Source organism: Canis lupus, chromosome 34 (assembly GCF_003254725.2).
Source record: "Canis lupus dingo isolate Sandy chromosome 34, ASM325472v2, whole genome shotgun sequence".
Classification (NCBI taxonomy): domain Eukaryota; kingdom Metazoa; phylum Chordata; class Mammalia; order Carnivora; family Canidae; genus Canis; species Canis lupus.
In genome coordinates, this window is record NC_064276.1 from 22,627,257 (window position 1) to 22,653,251 (window position 25,995).

Genomic DNA, 25,995 nt, shown 5'->3' on the forward strand with positions numbered 1-25,995 from the left:
CACTTCAACATCAATTACTTCTCTAAGGCCAAAAGCTGAAGGGCAAAATGCACAGATCTTAGCACTATGATAGTCATACAAAGCAGGTCTGCAGGTTAATTCAGTTATAGGTCTCTGGTTTACTATCACCTAAATAAAACATTCTAATGGTGTGTAATACAGAGAAATGGTCATCACATGGTTCATGTGAAAATTATCAAGAAGTCTCAGCAATTTAGTGAAGAATAGACACAGGGTCTGTGGCAGGCAGTATTTGGAAGTCCAAGCAGCTGGTGTTGGGCTCAGAGACCTAGTGGATAGCAAGGCTCCAACTAATGAAGAGAAAGAGAATAAGTTAAGTTCCCAAGAACTTAACAAGATTATAGATCAACAACTTGAAATCAGGAAACAGACTGGGGCTAAAGTACTGGACGGGTTTAACTCAGGGTGGTTAGCTGGAAACCTGGACCTTGGAGCCTGTTATTACTGTCAAACTGCAAAAGAAGTGGAGGAAATTCTGATTCAGGGAATAACAGCAGAGCAAGTGACTAAAATTGGCTATATCCTAAATCAATTATAAGTGAGATCAAAGAGAGAAGCAGTTTAGGAATGCAATTTGGTCAAATTGCATCACCCCTTCCTGATTGGAAACCCTTTGGTCTGGGATTGCATCAGATTAAAATCTTTATGCCAAAACATCAGAGGTTCCAGCTGGGGCAGACAGAAAATGTGAGCCGAGGGTCATCCTTTCCCTGTAAGCCAGCAAAGCTTTATATGAAAGCTTTTTAGAACATTTCCTGCATGTGGTTCAAGCCATTTAAAAATTCAGGCTTGTGGATTATTTATCTTAAGAGTTCAATTAGTTAAATAGTATCAGGAACTACTTGATATCATCAAGATGGCCCCACAAAATACAATCTATAAATATGACATATGCAATTAAATGACCCAAAACCAAAGTAAAAATTCACACTAAAAATAAAAATAGGCAGTAGTAAAATGAATGTGGCAGAGGGAAATTTATGAGAGTAATTGATCTTTTGATCATTAGGCAAGATATCTATTGGTATTTTTTTAAAACCCATTTCAGGTAAGTGCATCCACTGACCCCTTTTTTCCCCTCCCTATTACAAAATGTCCAGCCAGAAGGAGCCAAAATAACTGAGCAAATAATGAAGATGGCAGTGGGAATTACCCCAGTGTACTGTTAACATAACATGTGCTCAGAAATACCGAGGACACAGCAATTTTCATGCCAGCTACCTAAATTGATCTTAGTAAATTCTTAACAATTGCACTGACATAGCTTTTGACATTTGATGATGAAGTTTTCTTGTTTTAAACACCACTATTCATGGAACAAGCATGAGAATACCTGGTAATAATTCTACATTGAGGAGTTCCAGGCTATCTCTGAGATAGCATTAGCATCCCGAGTTTAGGGTAATGAACTTGAAACTCAAAGATCTGCCCTTTAATTAGAGAACTTTAGGCTCAGCTCCAGGCTGTTTACCATTTTTCCCTTAGGAGAGATACCTGCTTTAAAAGGGATTTTTCTACTAGCGTATGATCAATAATTAAACTTCACGGCAGAGCTCTGCAAAGATCTCTGGACTTTGGAGTGAGACCCTGGATAACAAACCCAACTTTGAACAAAATTCCTCTGTGCCTCACCTTGGCAAGCACTTAACATAATGTTCAAGTGATCAAAAAGCCTTTTCTCACTACCTGACCTGATATACCTCTTGTGCCCCAGCCCAGCCTCTCAGTACCCCATCATATCACCCTGCCCTATTTCCTTTATAGCACTGATCGCTACCTAACATTAGTTGTCTTATTATTTATTTCCTTGCATTAGAATACTAACCCTAAGAGGGCAGAAACCCTCTTGATCTTATCTACTATTGTATCCCCAACAGCTTCTGGCAAATAAAAATGTTAATAAGTAATTGCCAGATCAACTAATACATAATTTAAGCCACTTTTGCTTCAGATCCAAATATTCTATTCCTTCTTCAAACACTTATGCTTCATTATCACAAGCTAATAGTGCAAACAAATGAAATTGTTGATACATAGTAGAGTACTAGATTTCTTTTAAATATTCCAGGAGTAGATGGTGTTATATCTGGAAATGTTCATTGAGATACTACGTATCCTAGGGGTAGGATGGATGAAGAAGACACAAATGAAGACTATAGATGTATAGTTTAGGGGGGGAGGAAGAGAGAATGGAGAAGCAGGCTTCTAGACAAATTACAGTATAATATAAATGCTGTAATAGAATTATAAACAATGAGAAGAGTAGGAATTTCTGCCAGGCAGATGCCAGATTGCAAGAGGAGTTTCATTCTAGAAAAGCTTATACAAAATAATGACACTTGAGCATGGACTTGAACACTAAAGAAAGAGAAAAAACTATTCTTGCCAGAAGTCAAGTACGAACAAAGATATGAAGTGAAACCTTCCTGATGTTTTTTGTGGGAAAGGTAGTGGTAAATGAGACAGTACAGTGGTTAGTGGTTTGGTCATGACAGACCTTGTTTACAGGTCTGAGTTAATACCTATCTAGTTTTTAGGAAGTCAGAAATTGCCTCTTCCTATTTCTCATAGTTCCAAAGAAACTGATAAAATGCCTTTAATATAAAAGTAAGCAGATAATATGGAAATCTGTCCATACCTGGATATTACATTTCAGAATGTGTATACTAGAACTATAAACCGAGAGATACTTTCAAAGCCAAGCATACTCAGCATTTGGTGGAAACCCTCTCTCTCTGCCCAAAGAAAATAAGATTTTTGAGGCTTTTCCCTAAATTTATAGGAAAGGTGATTAAATTTTTCCACATGGCACTGATAAGAGGATGGAATTAAAACTAATGGAAACACATTGAGATTTTCACTCAATCCAAATGCTCCAACAATTAAAATTCTATCAGTATCATGGTCTGGTCTAGGTGGTAGTAAGGATTCCATCCCAAGAGATAGGTAAACAGAAGATGGAATTACAGTTTTCAAAAATATTTTTGAGGAGATTCACATATCAGATCATGAGTTGAATGAGATGACCTTCTAAATCCTTTCCGGTGCAAAAATGTGTATACAACTAATATATGATTTATATACCATTAATATGTATTTATTTATGTATTTATTTATTTATTTTTTCTATTATCCTTTTTTTTTCTTTTTATTTTTTTCTTTTTATTTTTTTTAATTAAAAAAATAAATTAAATTAAATTAATATGTATTAATTTATATAACACCAAACTCTATTCAAGTCATCTGATAGTTAAAAATACCCACATCAGGTGCTGGCAACAAAAAGATAAAATATGACACAGGTATTAAAACACAGTGCTTAAGCCCTATCATGTTATCTCTCTGCTTGTTCACACATAGAAGTCAGGTGCATGGCTCAGCTGCTTGGCTTATCAGCTATTTGCGGGATGATGGATCACTGTGATCACCACGTAGAAATCAATTGTTTCTCTGTTGTTCACTCCATTGATAGCTCCAAGATACACAGTGGAATTAGCATGTGGTTTTGGAGCTACAGTCCTGCTGGTAGTGATTCTCATTGTTGTTTACCACGTTTACTGGCTGGAGATGGTCTTATTTTACCGGGCTCATTTTGGAACAGATGAAACCATTTTAGGTGAGTAATGAAAGTTTGATGTAAGTACTTTCTACTGTCATTTTCAGAAAACACGTTAGCTTGATAAAAGCGAGAATAACTGAAAGATCTAATCAAACTATTTTTTGATTCAGCCCTTACTATTCCAAATCCTTTTAATGTATATTATTTTGCTTTCTTGGCCCAATATGTGTTTGGTCTAGATTAGCCCATCCAAATAGATGTATAATGCAAGCCACATACGTAATTTAAAATCTTCTAGTGGTCACAGTAGGAAAAGTAAAGAGAAAGTGAAAATTAATGTTAAATATATTATTGAACCCAATGTATTCAAAATATTATTATTTTAGCATACAACAAATATTTAAAAGCTAATGGTGATGTTTTGGTCTTATATCTTGGTAATCAAAATCTCATAATTTAGCATGTGTTATATTTTAAATTTACAGCACTTCTCCATTCAGACCAGCTGCATTTCAAGTGTTTGATAGCTCTATATAAACTGTGACTGGACAGCCCACAGTCTTTGTACTTAAGGGTGGTCCATGCACCAGCCACATCAGCCTCACATGGGAGCTTGTTCAAAGGAAAATCTTAAGCTTAACCTGTACTCCGAGCAGGATCTACATTTAAATAATATTCCCGAATGATTCAAGTACACATTAAAGTTTTAGAAGCACCATACTAGTGCAAAATTGCATGGTGACAAGAAAGGAACAATGAAACGTACTGATTTTTAGACTAATCCTGAAAAGATTTTCATTCAGTAGTTTTGTGGAAAAGACAAATAACCTATATTTTTACTGAGAGGTGCTGTTTATAATTAGGCAACTTTGGGAAAGGTGAGTTTATTGAATTTAAGTATATTTTTAATTGGAGTTATTTTCAGGTACAAATAATTTAGACACTTTCTAAAATTTTGCTCAGTTTATAATTCTAATATATTAGTAGTGACAAAGTAGGACAGAAACTAGAAATTCTCTGTATGGTATTAATTGCTAGCACCTACGATCGACTATTTGAGCCCTGATTGGGTTAATTCATAGTTGAATGAGCCAAACCTCATTTATTCTTAGCTGTAAAAACTATACTTAGTGATGTGAGAGTAGAAGACACATCAGATAAAATTTACAATTACACCTTAAAATAGTCATTTTGCCTGGAGCCCTGTCACAAGTGGGAAACCACCCTGAAATCTGTCAGATAATTCATACATGTAAAAAAGTGAAAATGTCTAGTATGCAAAAGTTTGATTTAAGAAAAAAATGCAATACTATTGTGAAACTTTTCCAATTTACATTGGATCTCTCTTCCTTTTGCTAGATGGAAAGGAATATGATATTTATGTATCTTACGCAAGGAACGCTGAGGAAGAAGAGTTTGTGTTACTGACCCTCCGTGGAGTTTTGGAGAATGAATTTGGATACAAGCTGTGCATCTTTGACCGTGACAGTCTACCTGGGGGAAGTAGGTATTTCACATGAGTACAAATGATGCCACCCTGAGTGGCAAAAGGAATCCTTAGTTTGGGGTCATGTAATAGAGTCATGACAGAGTTCTGTGCTGGCATCTTTGGATATTTAACGTCCAGTTGTTTGATGTAATAGAGGCTTATTTAGGAATAAAATTACATGGTGAGTTGTAGGTTATTGAGGTGCCGTTTATGGCATTAAAAGTGTTCCCCTTTGTAAGCTTTAAGAACTCAACATCAGAAAAGTGTGGATGCAGAGTGGATTATAATTCTATTAAATGCCTCATTTTTAAATGTTCTCCTTTACATACATTTAGATTTTTAGAAGGTTTAAGCTAATCTGCATTAATTTCCCTAGAATTTTTTTTTTTTTTTTTTACAAACTTTGAGTTTAAACAACACTTTTACAAAGACTGAAGCTTACTTGATTTTACTAAGAATGAGTTTGTGAAGTGAGTGCATGGAATCTTTCTTTATCGTATTCATTGATAATAATTAGAAAATTTCCCTGTGGCATTTGCTAATTTTCCTTTCCACACATTTGTTTTCTGGCAAGCCAACGCTATTTAAATCACTCCTTTTTCTTGGGTCTGTTTCTTCCTTTCCAGCTTGTACATTTGAGATGTAGCTTAAAAAATTTTTTTAAAGGCCACTATATTCTAGTAGGTTAAAAAAAAAAAAAGAAAGAAACTTGAATTGCTGAATGGATTTCAAATAAAAGTACATCTCAAATTCTCAGATCCACCCAGTAACATACAAAGTGATGATCCAACTGAGTCTGTTTTAATAAATACATAGAAGCACTCCTAAACCCCCTGCCAAACTTCTTACTGTTGAAATGCATGTAATGTATTTAATCCTCACCACAACAAACTAATTTTCCTCACCTCCAATCCTGTTTATGTGAATCATTTCAGGTGTTTAAACAATATTATATGGATAATGGAGATACAAAATATACTTAAATGTTTATCCTCATTTCAAATTAGCTGGACCACTTATTTTATCTCCTTAGTCATTACCTAGAGTCCCATCATGCCAGTGATCTACAGTGGATATCTCTTTCAGTATCATTTTGCCAGGAAATTGATTATACAACGAAGGGACACATTCCACTTATTTTAATGCTTAAAACCTAAGTCACTTACTCATCCATTTATCCGTTCATTCCTCCATTCAACAAATATTTATTATGGTGTAAAAAGTTATAGAAAGACATATAGCAAAATTAAAAAAAAAAAAAAAAGTGGGATCCCTGGGTGGCGCAGCGGTTTGGCGCCTGCCTTTGGCCCAGGGCGCGATCCTGGAGACCCGGGATCGAATCCCACATCGGGCTCCCGGTGCATGGAGCCTGCTTCTCCCTCTGCCTTTGTCTCTGCCTCTCTCTCTCTCTCTGTGACTATCATAAATAAATAAAAATTAAAAAAAAAAAAAAAGAAAGACATATAGCATAACAACAATGACCCTTCAATAGGGGTTTGTAATTCTCTGAAGAATCCAAGTTCTCCGTAATTACTCTTGCATCTTGCTTCTGATGGTCGATCCTTGCTATCTGCATTCTCCCTGTTGCTCTTCATCCTCTGTGCCTGTGGGTCTCTTTCCATGCTTACACATCATCTGCCTCCAGCAACGCTGCATGGAGTAGATAATTACTTATTCCTGGATTCTCCTCCAGGCTGCACATGGAATTTTAATTTGCCTCTGTACCTGTGAAGATGAAGGGGCAAAATGGCTGCTTAGGGGCGTGTCAGAAGCCATGAAATAGCTTTGCATTCCCTGGAGTTGGCTTCTCTCTGAACCCCAGTTAAAGGATTATACAGTCCTAGATAAGTAACCTTGAGGAGATGGATTATTCCCAAGAGTTTGGTGACAGGAACTAATCAGAGCCCTTGACAAGAGAATTAAATTTCACTGAATTTCCATTTTCCCCATTTCTTCTTCTTCTTTTTGGAGCTGAAGAAAGCATTTGCCTATTAGTGAAGGCAGACACATCAGCTACCAGCTACTGAAACACATGTCTTCATAGTAATGATAGGAGTCTAAGGAGAAAGATCTAGGGACTAATTTAGGCTCTAGAGCAGAGAGCAGAATAGGAAGTTGAGCTGAGAATCTGATACCAGCCAAAATGCCATTCAGTTGTCTAGACTTTTTAAAATTCCTATTCTAAGGACACAGTGATACCAGTCTGAGTTGGGTAGGAGTCTGGCAATGGAGAGGAACTTTCAGAAAAATGAATGTTCCTACTCTTGCTTTCCTATGTTAGCGAGAAATGAATTTCCATGGTTTTGACTCTATAGTGATTATCTTTTTGAATAGCCACTGGCTTTAGAGAGTGAATACATGGGTACTGTTGGGGACAAATGTCTCAGGAGCTTATTTGGCTGAACTGCAGTGTGCCATGCATTTTGAAGAAATTGATATCTGTACAACCCATCTATTTCTCATTATACTCGGCTTTGGGCCTGTTTGGAATTTTTTGGGGGTGGAAATGTGTATATAGTTTTCAGTATCTTGAAGGAACATGGCGTTTATTGGACAGAATGAGTGGGTCTAAGGATTAAGATGTTGCAAATGTTCTTGATAACAGTTTCAACTCAATTTGTAAGCTGTTACCCTAAGTTCCCTACACTTGCTCCTCAAGCCCCAGGCTTTTGGGGAGTTCTTGGCCAACACTAATCCCCATGGTGTTTTCTTTCTCAGTTGTCACAGATGAGACCTTGAGCTTCATTCAGAAAAGCAGACGCCTCCTGGTTGTCCTAAGCCCCAACTACGTGCTCCAGGGAACCCAAGCCCTCCTGGAGCTCAAGGCTGGCCTAGAAAACATGGCCTCTCGGGGCAGCATCAACGTCATTTTAGTACAGTACAAAGCGGTGAAGGAGACGAAGGTGAAAGAGCTGAAGAGGGCTAAGACGGTGCTCACGGTCATTAAATGGAAAGGGGAGAAATCCAAGTATCCACAGGGCAGGTTCTGGAAGCAGCTGCAGGTGGCCATGCCAGTGAAGAAAAGTTCCAGGTGGTCTAGAAGTGGCGAGCAGGGTCTCTCCTATTCATCCTTGAAAAATGTATGAGGGACAACGAAAGGGGTCAAAGGAACCAAGGGCACTCCAGAAAGGAATTCCTTTTCTTGATTCCCAATTTATTGGTTCACAGACAGAAAAGAATGCTGTTGAAGCCTCCCCATAGGGATAAATCCAGAATGACTATATAACTGGTTGTTCTGCTTCCTCAGGCAATACTAAGGTTTAGAATGGTGGTGCCATCAGTCTGTCACCATCAGACCATCTGACATCACTATGTTCTTCACAGGCAAAGACTCGGTTGATGCAAATTTCCCCTTTCTGCATCCTCTGTCCCTGCTCCCACATCTCTAATCCCGCTTCCTCTCTCTTTTTTTTTTTTGATCTTAACACTGTTTGGCAGACTTTTGCTGTGAATTTCAAGACCCCTAAAGATAACTCATCTGTTAGCAAGGTCATTATGAGTCTCCAAGTCATTTTCTTTGTATTTTCACTCAAAAGTTAAAAAGGTAATCAGTGCCCAAATGTATTTGAGCTGATGATAACAGGCTCTTTTGCTCATTCTGCTGTGCAGTGTGCATTCACAGCCAGGTTGACACCCACATAGGACACCACGAAGCAGTATAACTGGAAAGTGTTCCTTATGATGGTTTTAAAGGGCTTACATGCATTTTTTCCTGCTAAATCCCTCGTGCCCTCCATCTTGGTCATTAATGTCATATTTCTCAATTTGAAAAACCTACCATATTTTTTTTTATTTCAGTAAACTGGATATCTGCAGGTCGACCCATATTTGTCACTTCATCTTCCCTATCTCCTGTACCCTGTATCAACCATTTAGAGTTTGCAGATGGTTCCACACTTGGTTTGGTCTGACAGGAAGCTTCTAATGGTGCTAAGAGAGAGTAAAATAACAGCAAAATGCTTTTAAGGCATTTTCTGGCTTGTGAGAAAAAGCACAGAACAGGGTGTTCAACTATTTGTCTCAGCCTTGCTAATGTGAATATTAGGAAAGTGATTTCTCCTCACTTGCTTCTATCTCTCCATTGTAAAGTGTGGAAGTTAGACTCAGTGACCTTGTGAGTTGCTTTTAGCATTAATATTCTAAGAGAATTAACTGGACCACCCAGTATTTCCAATATTTTATTCGTGGGTACAGTTAATACACTCACTCCAAACAAGTCAGTCTGAAAAGTCTCTTCCATGAAACTTGTTTCACTTTGTTTTAAATAAAATTGTACTGTTCTTAAGACTTGGAAAAGTGAAAACTAAGTCCAGAGTTTACAAAGTATTGAATATCTATAGTACGTGTATACATACATATATACACACACATAGATACATATATGCACACATAACATATATACATATATGTACACATGGATTAAATATGTATATATATCTACATTGTATATATATACACATGAATTGGATATGTGTATGTGTATATATGTATGTATGTATATATGTATATATGCACACACATTTATGTACACATGCATGTGACTTTAAATAGCTATTGACACAAAATATTACAAACCACTGGAACTCTTATCCAGCTTTTAAGTTATGTTTTTACTGTGATTCTTTTGTGTCAATGTTTTCTGTACATTATTTGTAAATTCACAGCTCACAGAGTAGTAGTTGCTGGTTCTCGCCTTCCCTAAATTAATATAAATAACTTATTGCTGCTGCATTTGATCTGGGTGCAGTGGATTCTGTTGGACACAGAGCTCCTATGGTCACTGCTGAGCAGTACCAGTCCTCTGGCATTAATTGATCATCTATAATGTCACAAGCACACACTCATAGAAACTAAACTATGATAATCTCAGTGTTCAACTACCAGGGAGATAAATCTCTATTTGGACTGTTGAGTAAGAGAAAAAGGAAAATAAAATACTTATAAATAAACCTGAGTATCCTACGAAACACCATAATTCATAATTTAAGAGAACCCTTATCACAGCATTATGAATGTTAATAAGTAATTCTAAAAGTATCTTCTGCATTTAAGTGTCCTTCAGCAGTGTTAAAGTCCATAATAAATCATTTCTGTATACTGAAGTTATATTTTAAATTGAAGAAAAAAAGCTTCATGAATTCTTTACTATAAAGCTATGATATGGAGTCATTCTTCGATCTATTTTTTTCTCACTAATGCTTTTCTTTATTACAAACCACAATTACTCCTCCTGTTAGCTCTTCATCCTCAAGACCAGAGGAGAGCTGACTCCAGATAAGCTTGGAATATCAATTGCATGAATGTTAGGTAATGGGGGACAGTCTCCCCCACAAGGGTCCATTCGTTTGCCAATGCGGCATTCTTTTTGCACTTTTGGATTCGATATTTGTCCTAAACGCTTTGGGTACCCCTAGAAATTTCTTGATATTCCTTTTCCTATTTATATACTAGTATTTGATATTGAACTTTTCCAAATGCTAAAATCTAAAACATCTCATATCCAAATATGTCTCATTCTCAGATAATTTTGTTTCAAGGTTTTTTGTTTGTTTTATATCTCAAAGGATGCCTGATACAAAATTTTTGAGGGAGATGGGTAAATAAAATTTTGAGAGCAAGGAGAAATTGCTCTATAATGCTAAAAAACTATGTCTCTAAATTAAAAACAATCTTAATGGTTTTAGATATATGATATAAAGATCTTCTGCACCCAAGTTAACAAAGAACCATGACATATAAAGTGTCTAATTACATAATCATATAAAATTTATTTAATTATCTTCTGTATTGTAACTTAGGTGATTCCCTAGGATTCTAATAAACAAGTACTCCACTGTGTTGGGAAGCAAAAACATCACTCCACTTGCTAATTATCCATTTTTTTCCCATAGGTTTTAATATTTTAAGATTATCTTATTATTTTTTATTTTATTCATAAAGTTTTGTATTTCATTTTCCATTTGATTTGTAAATTTGTTTATTTTAAAAATAAACCATTTATTTTCAGATTTGAATTTTATTTTGTGCATGTGTTTTATGTCTTTATTTTCATGTTTGGGCATAAGAAATGAGAGTAAGAAGTATTAATGATACACATAAAAATGTTAGAAGTTATATTAGTTAAATTTCTCTTTCTGAGAGAAATCTGAGAGAAATGAGAACTTTATATCAAGAACATTTTCTTTACATGTGAATAAAAGAGTTATTTAAATAAAATGAATTGTTCTAGTATACCATGCATGGTTGTGTGTGTGTGTGTGTGTGTGTGAGTTCACATGTGTGCGTGTGTGTGTGTGTGTGTGTGTGTGTAGAGACAGAGAAAGAATAACAGAGCAGGAGTGAGAGAACAATGGGTGAGGAGATTAAATGTTGCAGTAGTATTTTTTTATTCACACCTATTCTAAAGTAAAGAAACAGAATTTTTAAAAAGTATTATTCACTTATAAATCCACATTTTAAGGTGATTCTCTAAGGTTACCATGAAGAATTGATTCAAATTCAATTACCATTAGCCCTACATTAGTTTAATATTATGTTCACTAGACATTGAATAGTAATAATTTAACCAGAGTCATTAATTCAAATGTCTACTGTGTATAGACATTTACATAGAGGTATTTTAAATTTTTAACCATACTCTAAGTTTGCTCTTATTATGTGTACTTTATAGATGGATGAACTCAGATTTAAAGATATTAAGATAAAAATATAGATAAGTGGATACACTAATATTGAATTCAGATTCATCTTTCAAATTTGGTGCCTCCTCTCTGCCCCCCCCCTTTTTACTACACTTCATGTTTAAGAAAAAGAGAGATTGAGAGAGGTTTGCTGCTGTTGCATACACCAATAACCTAGCTATAGAACAAAATTATAGTCCTAGTTTTCTTCTAGGTGAATTCCAGGGAGATTATGACTTCTAAAGGTAGGAGTATTCTAGAGTATTGATGAAATCTAGATCAGAAAACATGACTTCAAAAATAACTTAGTACCACACAAAAAAATTTGGTCTCATCAGTCTATAGCCATACCTTACTTTTTTGACCCCAACAGAATAATAATCTAATTTATGACTCCCTCTCTGAATAATATTCAGCATTAAAAAATACCAATTCACATCTTCAACTGCAGTTTTTACAATATGAAAAATATTAAAATATGCCATAAAGAAGGCAGCTTCCTTCAAAGTACTGTGTGAAGACCCTCAGGTATAGACCATCTCCCATCTGATAAGCATCTTCTCCAGCCATTCCTCAATATCATTGAATTCTACCATTCATATCTGTTTCTTTAGCTTTGTCCTATTTCAAATGCAAATTTTGCATTTTCAGGATGGGGTACCAAAATTAAAAAAAAAAAAAAGCCATTGAGTCTTTCTTTAGAGGACCTAGGACAGCATTTTATTTTCAACAGTGATATCCCCATTGGAGAGAGTGTACATTTTCCTAATGTGATTATTTTGAAGTAAAACACACAACACACACACATGCATGCACACAGAATTTGAGCACACAAAGTTCTTTTTGCTGAAATCTATCAATGTTGCCTTAAGATTATATTGTATTTCTCATGAGACGGGAGAAGCAGTAGATTTTTTACTTTTACATTCTCAGGTTTGTGAAAGGCAGCTACACAAATTCTCAGAAGAACTGGGACAAAGCAGTTTCCAACACACACACACACACACACACACACACACACACACAGAGGCTTCGAAGATAAATAAAAGTTTAGATTTAACCTCTAAGATCAAAATGAAAACTCTCTAAAGTTACTTTACACTCTTGACAAAACTAGTTAAAAGGTCTTAAAAATTGAGCATATGTCTCTTCCAATTACTCTTCAAATTCATGTTAAATTTACTAATTGGAAAGAACTAATCTAGTAAGGAGCACAGCTCCTTTATTCTTTGTCAAATTCATAATGATCAAATTCATTGCAAACTTTCAGCTTGTCTTCACAGGCTATAAAGTCTCTCCATCACTGTTTCATCCCTGGCCCCAAAAGAGTAGATACTCAACCTTATGGCCTGTCTGCAGCACCTGTTTTCAGAATTGTCAATGGCTGTGTTTTACACATTTGGAAATCCTTTCCTTCAGAAAAATCACATTGTTTAAGCCCTTAAATCTCACGATGAGCTAAGCACTGTATTTATCCCAGAGACCTTCCAGTGGAATCTCTGTCCAAATCCACATCAGTTACTATAGAAAGTTAATGCTTTGTCAGAAGTCTTTAGCTAATGAATTCCTGACCATTGTCTATGTTGTTACCCCTTTAATTGATTTTTAGTCTAATTCTTCATACATATACATGAAAAAAGGAAGAAGATTTTAGTTGATAACAGGATCAATACTATGAATTATCTGATGTTGTGTTCAAAATTCTAAGAATCAAGAGATAAATCTGTGTGGTTCTTAGGAGCTGGTAATTCCCTATTGCTCTTTGCTGATCAGACTATGTCTGGAGCGTCGCGTTCAGTCCTGTTCAAAATTCTACTCTTAGGAGGTACATGATAGGGGAAAATGATAAAAGTGGGAGAAGAGACTTGATACCATGTCTTTTGAGGAAAAAGATAAAAATTCTGAAGTTGATCTAAGTCTAAAGATGAGAAGAAAATACAGTGAGGTTAAAATAGTTGTGAAATATTTTAAATATTTGAAGATATCAGATCTAAGACCACCAGATAAAAGTGGCAGGGAAGAATATTTAAAAAAAAAAATTTACAAACAGCTGAAATTAGCTGCTTTTAGAGGTGGTGAATTCCTCATCCTTGAAGGTAGCAGAGGTTTAGCAATCATTGATAGGAGTGGCATAAATGAGATTCATTAACTGGGTAGATTATTTGACACTGAGGTACTTTATTCTTAAGTGTTTATTTATTGCCTCTCCTTTGTAGCATGGACAATGATGAACTACAGTACATGTAAGTTTTCACTAGGCATTGTCCTATCTTTCCATTTTCCTGTAGATACAGTGGAAGCAGTTTTTGACTTCATTCAGAGAAGCCGAAGGATGATTGTTGTCCTGAGCCCAGACTATGTGACAGAAAAAAGCATCAGCATGCTGGAGTTTAAACTGGGCATCATGTGCCAGAACTCCATTTCCACCAAGCTCATTGTGGTTGAGTACCGCCCCCTTGAGCATCCACACCCAAGCATTCTACAGCTGAAGGAATCTGTGTCTTTTGTGAGCTGGAAAGGAGAAAAGTCCAAACATTCTGGCTCTAAATTCTGGAAGGCCTTGAGGTTGGCTCTTCCCCTGAGAAGTCTGAGTGCCAGCTCTGGCTGGAATGAAAGCTGTTCTTCCCAGTCTGACATCAGTCTGGACCATGTTCAAAGGAGGAGAAGTCGTTTGAAAGAGCCCCCAGAACTCCAGGGCACAGAGAGAGTTGCAGGCACCTCTGCAGCTCCAGATACAATGTCCAAGCACAGAGGGAAGCCCTCTGCAGCCTGTCGCTGCTGTGTTACCTACTGTGAAGGAGAGAGTCACCTTAGGAGCAAGAGTCGGGCAGAGATACATACCCAGCCCCAGTGGGAAACACACCTCTGTAAGCCCGTTCCCCAAGAATCAGAAACTCAATGGATTCAAAATGGCACCAGATTGGAACCCCCTGCCTCCCAGATCTCAGCCCTTGCTCTTCACCATTTCACGGATTTATCCAATAACAATGACTTCTATATCCTATAATACCATGTGGTGGGTGGTGGCTGCTATGTATGTATACCAGCCTTCTTTGTGTCATGAACCTATGGGAGTAATTGACATTTTTATCATCTAATGGACTACCAGACTGTGTCCCCTTTATTGATTTTTAAAAACTATTTATTTCTAGGAGACAAAAGACCTGAGGACCTGAATCCAGAATTATTGCCTCTAACGGCCTCAGAAGAGCACACTCTTCTTGAGCCCTAGAAGGTCAGTATGTGAAAGTTGCCTAAAGTCTGATCCTCTATCTTGCCCAATGGTTTCAAACTGAGCAAAGAATTTAAGTGTGTTTCTTTTGAATTTGTTGATCAACCTCACACTAGAAGTCAGTCAGATGTACTTGGGCTATGATACTTATAGGGTATGTGTATTCCAAGAGAGCATTGTGGAAATGAGTTGATTCTGGTGAAAGCTGTGGGACTAATCTCTACTAAAAGCCTACAGCACATTTTCCCGGGAAGGACCAAACACACTAACAAGGATACATGGTGTTCCGTCTCACTGTAAACTAGTGTTCTATAAACTGCCTAAAGTTGTTAGCATCAATAAAGTTATATTTTTATGTGATTTCACTTGTACTAACAAATTTTTACCTGTCTCTCTTCCCTCTTCTTTTTATGGCTTTTGAATTCACATCAGAAGAATATTCCATTTCAGGAAATCAAGACTTAGTTTTGGTACTAGGAAAGTTTGAAGTGTATCTTTAGTTTCTTTCTAATGTGTATGGAGGGGAGATCTGGGAAAGGATAGAAATAGAGTGAGAAAAATGTTTCCAATAGAATGGAAGTTTACTCAAAAATCTCATATTGTTAAGGATTCAGTGTAGCATTTGGTGTATGTATTTCTTCATCTCATTCAAGATTCTGAGAAGGGACAATCAGTCCAAGTGACTACAAGAATAAGAAAGTGGAAAAAAAAAAGAGAGAGGGAGAAAGAGGCTAGATATAAGGATAATACACATGCTGTCCATCTAAGACCGATGTGTATAAGGACATAGGTATAGATACATATTTCTTTACTTGAAATCTTTTAACACAATCATAAAGGCACATGGCATTTGATCTTCCAGTGAGGGAAATACTAGACATGATTGGGCCTGTGGGTAATTGAATATTTCTTAAAAAGGTAGCAACTTCTTCTCAGCTCCATCATGATAGTTGTCACTCAGGCCCAATGTTGGTGGATTGTCCAGCTTTTCAAAATAATCTAAAAATTAATATTTGTATGTAGTCGTTCAATTATGGATTGTCTTAGAGTTAAAATAAAAGAAAGAAAGAAGAACCAACCAAAACACATGAACATGTAGTAACCCCGAGGGCCACTAGTTTGTAATTTCAGAACTAAAGTATTCACCAAAAGAATATATACCTGAGTGGGGATTCAAGTGCCCCTGGCAATGCTGAGATTGAAGAACATGCGCTGGACCTAAGGACATAATGGGAGACTTCTGTTCCCTCCCCACATCAAATCCCCACAGGATTTTGAATCCTCAAAATAAGGCTGATATGACCTACCATTTCATCAGAGGATAAAAAGCTAGAAAATAATGTGCCTTCCATCTACTCTGATGGAAGAGTACAGGCTCCCTGTCTGGTGAGGTTACTGCAAGAAAATTAGAAGCACAATCTGCTACCCCTGAACAGGAGCAGAACGAAAAGAGCAGAAGACCTTACCAGACATGAGCAGTCACCTTCAATACATTAGTGCTCACTGTTAGTGAGCGATGGCCCAATGAGTGTCAGCTTTTTTCAGTCACTAATAGTGAAGGATGGGTAGAGAAAGACATTTCATTCCACTACTCCACTTGGAGAGAAAAGCAGAAAATCCCTTCTCTGTTGAAACAATTACATCCTTTTCCTGTTGAAAGAAAAAGAGGTGGGAATAAGGACACCCCAGAGTAACTGTGACTTATCATGGAACTTGTAATTAAGAAATGACAGGCCACCCTACCTGAATATCTAGCAGAAAATAATTGAGCACAATCCATATTCTATATTGCATTTCTTCTTGAGGACATTAATCCATCCTTAACGTATGTTCAAGAATCTTCATTTGGAAGACAGACAGCAGTTTCTCTCCCAACCTATTAAAAGGGAGTAATATATGCTGTTCCAAATTCTAAAAAGCGAATGTGTTTACCCATAATCAGTCTTATTCCTTATTAGCTCAGTGTCCCAACTATAAAATACCATTAGAAAAATTGAGAAATTGCTTTTGTCATTTATCAATTATTTTTGCGTGTGAAAAAAAAATAAAGGCAATAATGGCATGAGTGGCAAAGGCATGGAAATTAAACATGAGTTCTTATGAATGAGTAGTTATAGATAACTGTGTTCTCAAAAACTAAGTTAGTTTTGGTCAGTTTCAATTTCCATAACAATATAAGGATAGTGTAAGCAATATAAAGTCATAGATTTTGGCATTAGCTACACAGGGGTCAGAAAGATAATGCACCATATTTTTACTGTATGAAGAAAGGCTAGGCAGTTATGTTATTAGTCTCTGACCCAAAATGCTATGCTTGAGTGTAATATTCAGTGTCATATATTTCAGTAAGGCAAATGTTAAGAAAATTTCCTCATGGGTCATGCATATTCATAATTGATATGATATGATTGCAGGTTAAATGGATATCATTTACATAGAAATATTGCCTATTTAGGAGCAGGAGTTTTAAATCAAGTAGAGATGAATGTGAGTATTGCTTCTCTCTTAATTACGTGTTTGTGGGCTCTCTGAGCCTTAATCTCCTACTAGCTAAAGTGGAGATAATATTATTAACCTCACTGGGTTTTGTGGGCATTAAATGATATAATGCATGTAAGTGCATAGCACAGTGCCTGGCATATTATAAGTGCTTGATAAGTGTTGGCCAATACTATTCCCATAGTGAAATCATGCTCATGGTTGTATAAACTTACATTTGCATAATGATTTATGAGTCACAAACTGATTTCATATGTAGCACTTCTTTCCTTATCTTTATTTTTAACTCTCACAAAAAATGCACAAAAGCAGTACATAGCAGGAACATACTACCCAGGTTAAGTGACTTTCTTAAAGACACTCAACCAATTAGCAATATGGTTGGGCCTCTAATCTAGGCTTCTAACACCTGATCCAGTGCCAATTCTGGAACTATTCCTATAGGATTCATGTGGAAGTATTTCCAATTGTAACTATTTAATTTGGACCTTTATACATTCAAATCAACAAGTCAGTTAATGTAAACCCACAAGCAGCTAACTAAATGTCATATCAAATATCTGATGTGTCATCTGGCATTGTCATATTATGATTTTATATAATTTCATTTTTTAATATTATAACATGTGTTTAAGAATTTTAAAAGTAGACCCATTTTTTGTGTCTTCCAGACTTTATGATCAGGTTATAATTTTTCTCTCAAAAGAAATTATTTGTACTTGTCTTAATGGAAAATAAAAATGTATCCACCATTTACCTTGAAAAGCAAATTTAATCTCTCAGCAGTTATGACTTATACTGTGAGTTCTAGTTACCGTCTCTTGTAACTAGTAAAAGCTCAAATAATAATGTATTCACTTCCAGTTTAAAAGGTTGAAGTGATTGGTAAAAACTAATGTGTGTGAAAAAGCCATCAATAATAAATTGGCCTGTTTATAAAGATATAAGAACAGAGAAGGACAATCTGTCCCTACAGCAATTGTTTCAGCTTTTTTTGTGCCTAAAAATTGTTTGCAAGGGGCATCTTATAGCAGAGATCCTGGGAGAAGTTCCTCCCCCAGAGGAGCTGATTTACTGGGTACTGGGTGTTGTCTAGGAGTCTGCTTTTTGATATTGTTCCCTTGACATTTCAGATAAGGTACTCCATGGGTCAACTACTACTTGTAAGAATGTTTTCAAACCCTTCCCATATTTTCTATATTATTATTCAGGTTATAAGTGGAGAAAAGCTTTATTAGTGGTCCAGGGCTTCTCAATGTTTGTTCCTTGATGCATCCATACTGGAACCATTTTGGGTTCATGTTAAATGCATATTTCTTGACCTATCTAAGAATAACTAAATGAAGATACCTCGAGTGAAGCAGATTTGCACTTGGAATAAACTTTCCAGATAATTCTGATGCACAAAAAGTTTAAGAACCATTAATTTTTATCTCTAACGCCTCTTTTACCCTTGTAAGCTCTGATTTTCTCCAGCCAAGGAGAACAACAAATCATCCTTTTAACAAAGTGTTTGCAGGCAATAGATGAAAATATAGGGCATGTTTACCCCTTGAGTTGCCTTGGCACAGGAGACAATTATATAGAGGAGTTATTGGTACAGTGTGTTACGAATATATGAAGCATCCGACACTGACATTTGGAATCTGGTAGGATTGCTGTAGTCATCACATGTATTAATCAGATTCAGATAAGCTATGCTCTGCTAACAAATAACCCCAACATTTCAGTAGCTTTATATAATAAAACATTTTGTTTATGCTCTGTGTCCAGATAGGGATTTACATTGTTGTAGTTTTGCCATCTGAAATGTTTGGCTTCTAAACTTCAGCCTAAATATGGCACTTATTACTCTCACTTAGAATTGATTGGACAAAATTAGCGGTGAGTACTGATCTAGTCATAGAGAAGGTGGGAAAATGCATCTTTCCTGTGTTCCTGGGAAGAGAAAAATGACATGGAACCTGGTGAACATATAGCATTGTCTTTGCCTAATAATGTGATATTGAGATTGCTTGAAGAGGCAAGAGAAGTACAAATGGAGGTATGTTACATATTTTGATAAAGAAGAAATGGAAGGATCTTCCTGCCAATACACCTGCCAAGGTGTCAAATAGATAGTTATGAATAAATAATGTACAGAATTGAATAGGGCTTGTCCCTAATTTTCCCAGAGGGAATTTGTTGAAGGTGTGCATATTAATTACAACTCCTGGTTGAGGAAAAGCATTCTTAAAAATTAACAAGTTTCTGTATTTGGTTATTTTCCATTCAGTGGCTTTAGGTAATTCTCTAAAAATGTGATGCTCAAACCATCTGTCAATGAGCCATTTCATTTTTGAATATCCAGGGAGCCTCAGAAGGATTGAAGACATTTAGAACACAGCAGAGCATGTAACACAGTCATTAGAAAGCCTCCCTTGATCCATTTATCTGAAGAGCTAAATGAGGAATTCGCACTGAACATGCTAGAGCTCAGATGAAGGAAGAGACAAATGCTGTTGTGGATATTATGAAATCAGTTGCTATCTATGCTTCTTCTGTCTCTACAATTTGGATCCTCTGTATTAAAGATTTGAATTTTTATGACATGTCTAATGTTGTGAAGTATCATTTGGTCATGAAGAAATCTCTCTTTGGTGGGTGAAGATTGATGCTTACGGAGCCTGGATGCATACTAACAAGTTATGATACTAAACAGAGAAAAAGTTAGATTGCCTAGTATAGTGAGGAGATTGTTGACATACTCAAAATTCTTTAGAGAATAATTTATGAGGTTTTTCTCTTGGATAATACAAAGCACTTAATAATATTTAGAGACGAAAAATTGGCTCTTTGAAATGGGCTCATAGAAAGAAAGCAGAAAGATTCCAACTCTGAATTCAGATCATGAGCTATTTTTTATTTATTTTTTTGTATTTTTTTTATTGGAGTTCTATTAGCCAACATATAGTATAACACCCAGTGCTGATCTTGAGCTATTTTTATCCTACTTTAGGTGATAGGAATTTTAATACTCTATTGTTTTACTGAAAAAAACAAAACAAGATCAAAGGTGATATGTATTTCTTTATTTTTCATTTATGACACAAAGCCAACCTTAACAACTTATTACTTTTCTATTGTCAAAAACTATGCTACATGCTTGCAGTTAATTTATAATTCGATATCATGTTTCAAAACACCTGAGGCAAGTGGTTCTTATAAAAAATTGCACATATTTCAGGCCTATCTCACACTACTAAATCTCCCAAAATGATTTAGATGTATACTCTTCTAAAGCATAACTGACTTAAGTAGCTTTATAATATTTGCAAATGTTTCAGTGAAAAATCAGTGATGACATATTATAAATTTAGAAGAAAAAAGGTAAAAGTAACTCTTGATCTTTTAGACAATAGTTCTTTTCTTAAAGAGCAAACCTTAAAACTCACTGCCAAAAACTGGAATTTTAGTCCTTCATTTTCATATTTTGCTATGAAATTACATAAAATATGAGAAAAATAAACTGCAGATTATAAAGTTATAGAAATAATCAATGTAGTTAATCAACTGGATAGCCAAAAAAAGCTGGAACGCTAGTATTTATTACATCTTTGTCATTAGTCATCTACAATACGACAAAGTGTTCAAGGTACAACAACTTAGCTATTGGCAAAGACAATTAAATGACTTCGAAGAACCAAAAGAAATAAAGGAGAATAAGGGATGCCATTCACTCATTTATAAACCTCAATACTGTAATGTAAAAGAGAAGGGAGATCTGTAACAATTCCCAAATATCAGATTGGACAGCTGAAATGTGGAGTAAGTGTCAGGGTTTGAAGAATAAAGCTGAATGGGGGTTTCTATGATAAGGGCTTTTGATATCATGGAATCAAGAGACCTGAACTGGAGTGCCAGTTCTCTTTACTCTGTGATTTTCAGACACTTTTGCTCTCAAAATCTTAATTGTCTCCTATATTATATGGGTATAGTATAATATCTACCTCATTAGACTGTTAAAAGTGTAAAATCATATAATGTGAACTTTTAACATCTGGAAATTACATGCTTGGTAGTGACATGATGATGATGATGATTATGGTGATGATGGTATAAAAGAAAGCTGAGGAAAAGAAAGAGGCTCAAGAGAAATTCCCTAACCTGTTATATACTGGGCTACTTTCCAGAGCACATAGTCTATCTTTCATACCTATAAATTAAAGAGTAAACAATACAATTTCACACAACTCTAAATGTTGAAGACTACAAAAAAAGACTCTGAACAAGTAAACAGTTTTTGGAAACTGCATCTGTTTTACACTGCCATAGATTTTACACTGTTGTAGATTACGACACTGTTTTACACTGTTGTAGATTAAGACAACAAATATTGATTATCTGACATTTTCTGTGAGTCTGGGTCAAGAATTCGGGAGAGGCTTAGCTGGGTGCTTCTTATTCAGAGCTACTCACAAGGTGGCTGTCAAACTGTTGACCAGGGCTATGTCCCTCTGAAAACTTGACCAGGCCTGGAAGATCCACTTCCGAATGTAGGCACATTAGTTTTGGTAGGAAGCCTAAGTGCCTATTCATACGAACCTCTTCATATGGTGGTTGAGATCCTAGTGACACATCAGCTGGCTTACCCCAAAGCAAGAGATTCCAAGGAGAGAAAGAAAGGAGAAAACCACAGTCCCTTCAATACCTAGTCTTCAACGTGACATATCATCACTTGTGCAATATTCTATTGGTTAGATACGAGTCTCTAAGTCCCTTCCAAAATCAAGAGGAAAGAAATTCGGCTCTACCTCTTGAAGGAAGGAATATCAAAAAATCGGGGGACATATTTTAGAGGCAGCACTATAATGTAGACAGCCACTGATTTTTCAGTTGAATAAATTAAAGTCCAGAAAGGGAAAGTGATGGGTCCTCAGGCTTCCTAACTTTGTTCCTAGCATGGTAAGCTGACTAGCTGTAGAGGTGCCACAACTCAAATGACAGCTGTCTTGTTCTGGCTAGGACATTACTTTTTCCTGGTAGAAGATGTAGAGTGGGAAAGAATTCAACCATCGATAGTCCTGTTTACCTCTGTCTCTTTTTCTCCCCCGGTATTTCTGGCTCTCTTACTTTACCATTTCTTTTCTCCATTTCTGTCCCTGTCTCTCTCCAACTCCTCCTCCTCCCTCCCATCCTCCCCTTTCTCTCATTCTGTTCCAGTCCACAAAGAGGCAGCAGGCTCTGAAAAGCTGCAAGGAGAGGAGATGAGCAAAGCTGGTTAGCTACATTCTTGGTCTTGGATTTGAGTATTGAAACAACTTTTATTTTAACCTCCGAAGAGATTGAAAGTGACTGTTTATTCCAAAAAGCAGCCGCTGCAAGAGGAAAAATGAAGAGGTAATTGCTTTTTCTGAAGAAGAAAAAAAAAAAAAAAAAAGCAAACCAGCTTCTCACTTTAGCTCTGAACTGAAATGGTTATATATAAGAAATCAAAGCATTTCTCCTTGAGCTTCAGACTTCTGAGCCCCTAAAATGAGTGGAATTGGACCCACAAGTCTATAGGATATTATCATTCTATGCTTCTTTGATCACTGAGTAATACTGAAAGAACCCTGTCTTTCTCCCGTATCACACACATCAGCCTCCAAGGTTTAGTGAAAATTGAAAGAATATTTAAAAAGTGCAAGGGCTCTTCCCAAGGAGTCATAAAGAATGCTTCTGTAGTTTAGACTTAGTTCTTATTTTTTTTTTTTTTTTTTTTTATGATAGGCACACAGTGAGAGAGAGAGGCAGAGACATAGGCAGAGGGAGAAGCAGGCCCCATGCACCGGGAGCCTGACGTGGGATTCGATCCCGGGTCTCCAGGATCGCGCCCTGGGCCAAAGGCAGGCGCTAAACCGCTGCACCACCCAGGGATCCCAACCAATTTTAATCTTAAGTCTCAAGGTCACTACTTCGTAAATGAGACTAAAGAAATATTACCCTTTGTCTTCCTAAAAGCTTTATACCCTTATTTTTTACCCATGATATATGTCCATTTATTTCATGATGCAAAATAAATAAATAAATAAATAAATAAATAAATAAACCCTAATTTTGAAATTACACAGTATAGAAACAGCAGCAAGAAGAGGAAATCTGAGTTCTAATTCAAACTCTCTATATATTTTTTTCTTTTGCTATGAGACTTTGAGCTAAGCACTGAACTATGCAATGTTCTTCCCATCATTGCATTTCAAGCATCATTGTATGTCCTTCCATCTCTGATATTCTAGGAGTCAGTGTAATAATAAGAAAGCAAGACTTTCCTTGTGTTATAGGGTATAACCATCATTCTCTCAAGTAATCTGAAGTCAGATGTCTAAGAAATTTGATTCTTCATGAGTACATAAAAACTTAGTTAGGTTACACAAAGTGAAACCAAATCTCAGAGATCTCTCCTCTCTGCTCATCCTGAGTCAATTGCCTGCCAAATGTTGATTCTACTTCCAAAAATCTTTTCAAAATTCCTCCCTTCTCTTCTCCCCAAGAATTCTATGAATTTAAACTACATATACTCTAAACACTATTTCCTGGATATGCCATGTACTTTTATGTTCCATGTGCCTTTGCTAATATTACTTCTATGTGGAATACCCACTCTTCTCCCCTACACGTAAATGCTCGTTCAGCATTTTCAGACCTATGAAACGTTCTCAGGCAGTGTTGGATGCTCCTTCCTTTATACTTGTGTTGTTCAGAACATTTCTGTTATTGAATGATAAATTTCTATATCTCTCTTTCACCTGCTATACTGTAAGCTCCCATGGACTAATGCTATATATTGAATCTCCAATTTGAGCGCTTAGCATGATGACAAGCACATAACAGTTTTCCATTCATGTTTCCTTGATCAAATTAATTAGCATGACCACTATCATTGGAAACAAAGTAACAGAGCTTCTCCCCTTTCTTTCTTCATTCCCCTCCATTATAGACGCATTGTTATACAAAAGGCACCATTGTAGGCTTTTGTTCATCACCTATAAAATGAATTCCAATATTGGAATCCTGGGGCTCCCAACACTACATCCAGCATCACTAAATTTGGCCCTTGGCATTGTTTCAAGACTGATGATCCATGACCTAGTACGGGTGGAGAGAGCCCCAGCTGTGCTGTGCCTTGCCTGGTTGCCACCCACCCATTAATGACTCCCACCCCTGCTAACACTCAATCTACAATAACAGCTGAGGCTGGAATCAGTACCAGGCTCATTGGCAGATGTTCTGTTTGTGATGTTGCTATTAAATAGGCTCAAAACGACAGAACACTAAACTGTGATAAACACTCTCTACCTACATTATACTATAGAGTATTTCTGGCTCATGAATTGAAGGAGAAAAACATTAAACATATTTATCGTTTTAAAATCTACATGATATTAGAAAAATGAAATAAAGTGCTATGTTGATTCAGGGTCAGTTGGTAATTATGGCATCAGTTCTTCCAAGCGCTCTGCATAATATATTATTTTCCTCTATGGCTCAATATACTCTCCACAATCTATGTGACAGCCTTCCTCTCTACACTCCTTACCACTGCTGTGGTTAGGTTTCATCACTTCTCTTAGTGGCTTTTTAGTTTATTTGAATGTCATCAATCTCCCCTCTCCAAACTTGTGTATACTACCATCAAATCAGTCTCTCTAGGATACAACTCTGACTGTGACATTTCAAGTCTCAAAGACTCCTAATTTCCTATAAGACAAAATATGTTTTGGTTTGTTTCATCCAAAATTTGTTTTGGTTTGTTTTACACTCTATTCTCTGGCCTCAGCCTATCTTCAGCAACTTACTTTTTCTGATTGCATATGCAATCAACATACAACCCAACTAAAAGATTTACTGTTTCTTGAATGCTTTTCCATCAGTGTGACCTTGCTCTGGTTGTTCCTGTTCAGGGAATCTCTTCTTCTTATCTCACATGTCCACTCTCAAGGTGCAATCTGAATTCCATTTTTCTTTTTCTTTTTTTTTTTTTTTTTTTTAAAGATTTTATTTATTTATGCATGATAGTCACAGAGAGAGAGAGAGAGAGAGGCAGAGACACAGGCAGAGGGAGAAGCAGGCTCCATGCACCGGGAGCCCGACGTGGGATTCGATCCCGGGTCTCCAGAATCACGCCCCGGGCCAAAGGCAGGCGCCAAACCGCTGCGCCACCCAGGGATCCCTGAATTCCATTTTTCTGATACCACCAGCAGAAAATATTTTCTCTCTTACTAAATCTCCCATAACATTTCTTTTGGGTTGTTTATTTACTCACTCAACAATATTAATTAAGCATCTATTTTGTGCTCTGAGCCACTCTAAAACTCAAAATATATCAATGAATAAAACAGATCAAATTGCTTTCTCTTCTCAAGCTTACATTCTAGTGACAGGTGACAGAAAAGGAATAAGTAAAATCCACAGCATATTATACAGTGATAAATTGTACAGATTCAGATTAAGCAGAGACATGGGATAGGAAGTGTTGAGAGGGAATTTTCAATTT

General features: G+C 36.4%; 1 protein-coding gene across 6 annotated transcripts in view; it reads left to right on the forward strand.

Annotated features, from left to right (window-relative positions):
- The window catches only part of LOC112645830 (interleukin 1 receptor accessory protein), a 128,178-nt gene extending 108,100 nt beyond the window's left edge, over positions 1–20,078 (forward strand). For 2 of the 6 annotated variants that reach the window (XM_025425354.3, XM_025425355.3), the window contains 3 exons: positions 3,494–3,637; positions 4,940–5,083; positions 14,038–14,879. In XM_025425354.3, coding sequence (XP_025281139.1) covers positions 3,494–3,637; positions 4,940–5,083; positions 14,038–14,756 — 1,007 coding nt within the window. In that variant the 3' untranslated portion in view covers positions 14,757–14,879. Of the gene's footprint in view, positions 1–3,493; positions 3,638–4,939; positions 5,084–7,787; positions 11,084–14,037; positions 14,880–14,901; positions 14,985–17,395; positions 17,469–19,755 lie in introns of those variants that run through there. The other 4 variants (XR_004811900.2, XR_004811899.2, XR_004811901.2 and 1 more) reach the window with 4 other exon arrangements.
- The last annotated feature ends 5,917 nt before the right edge of the window (positions 20,079–25,995 follow it).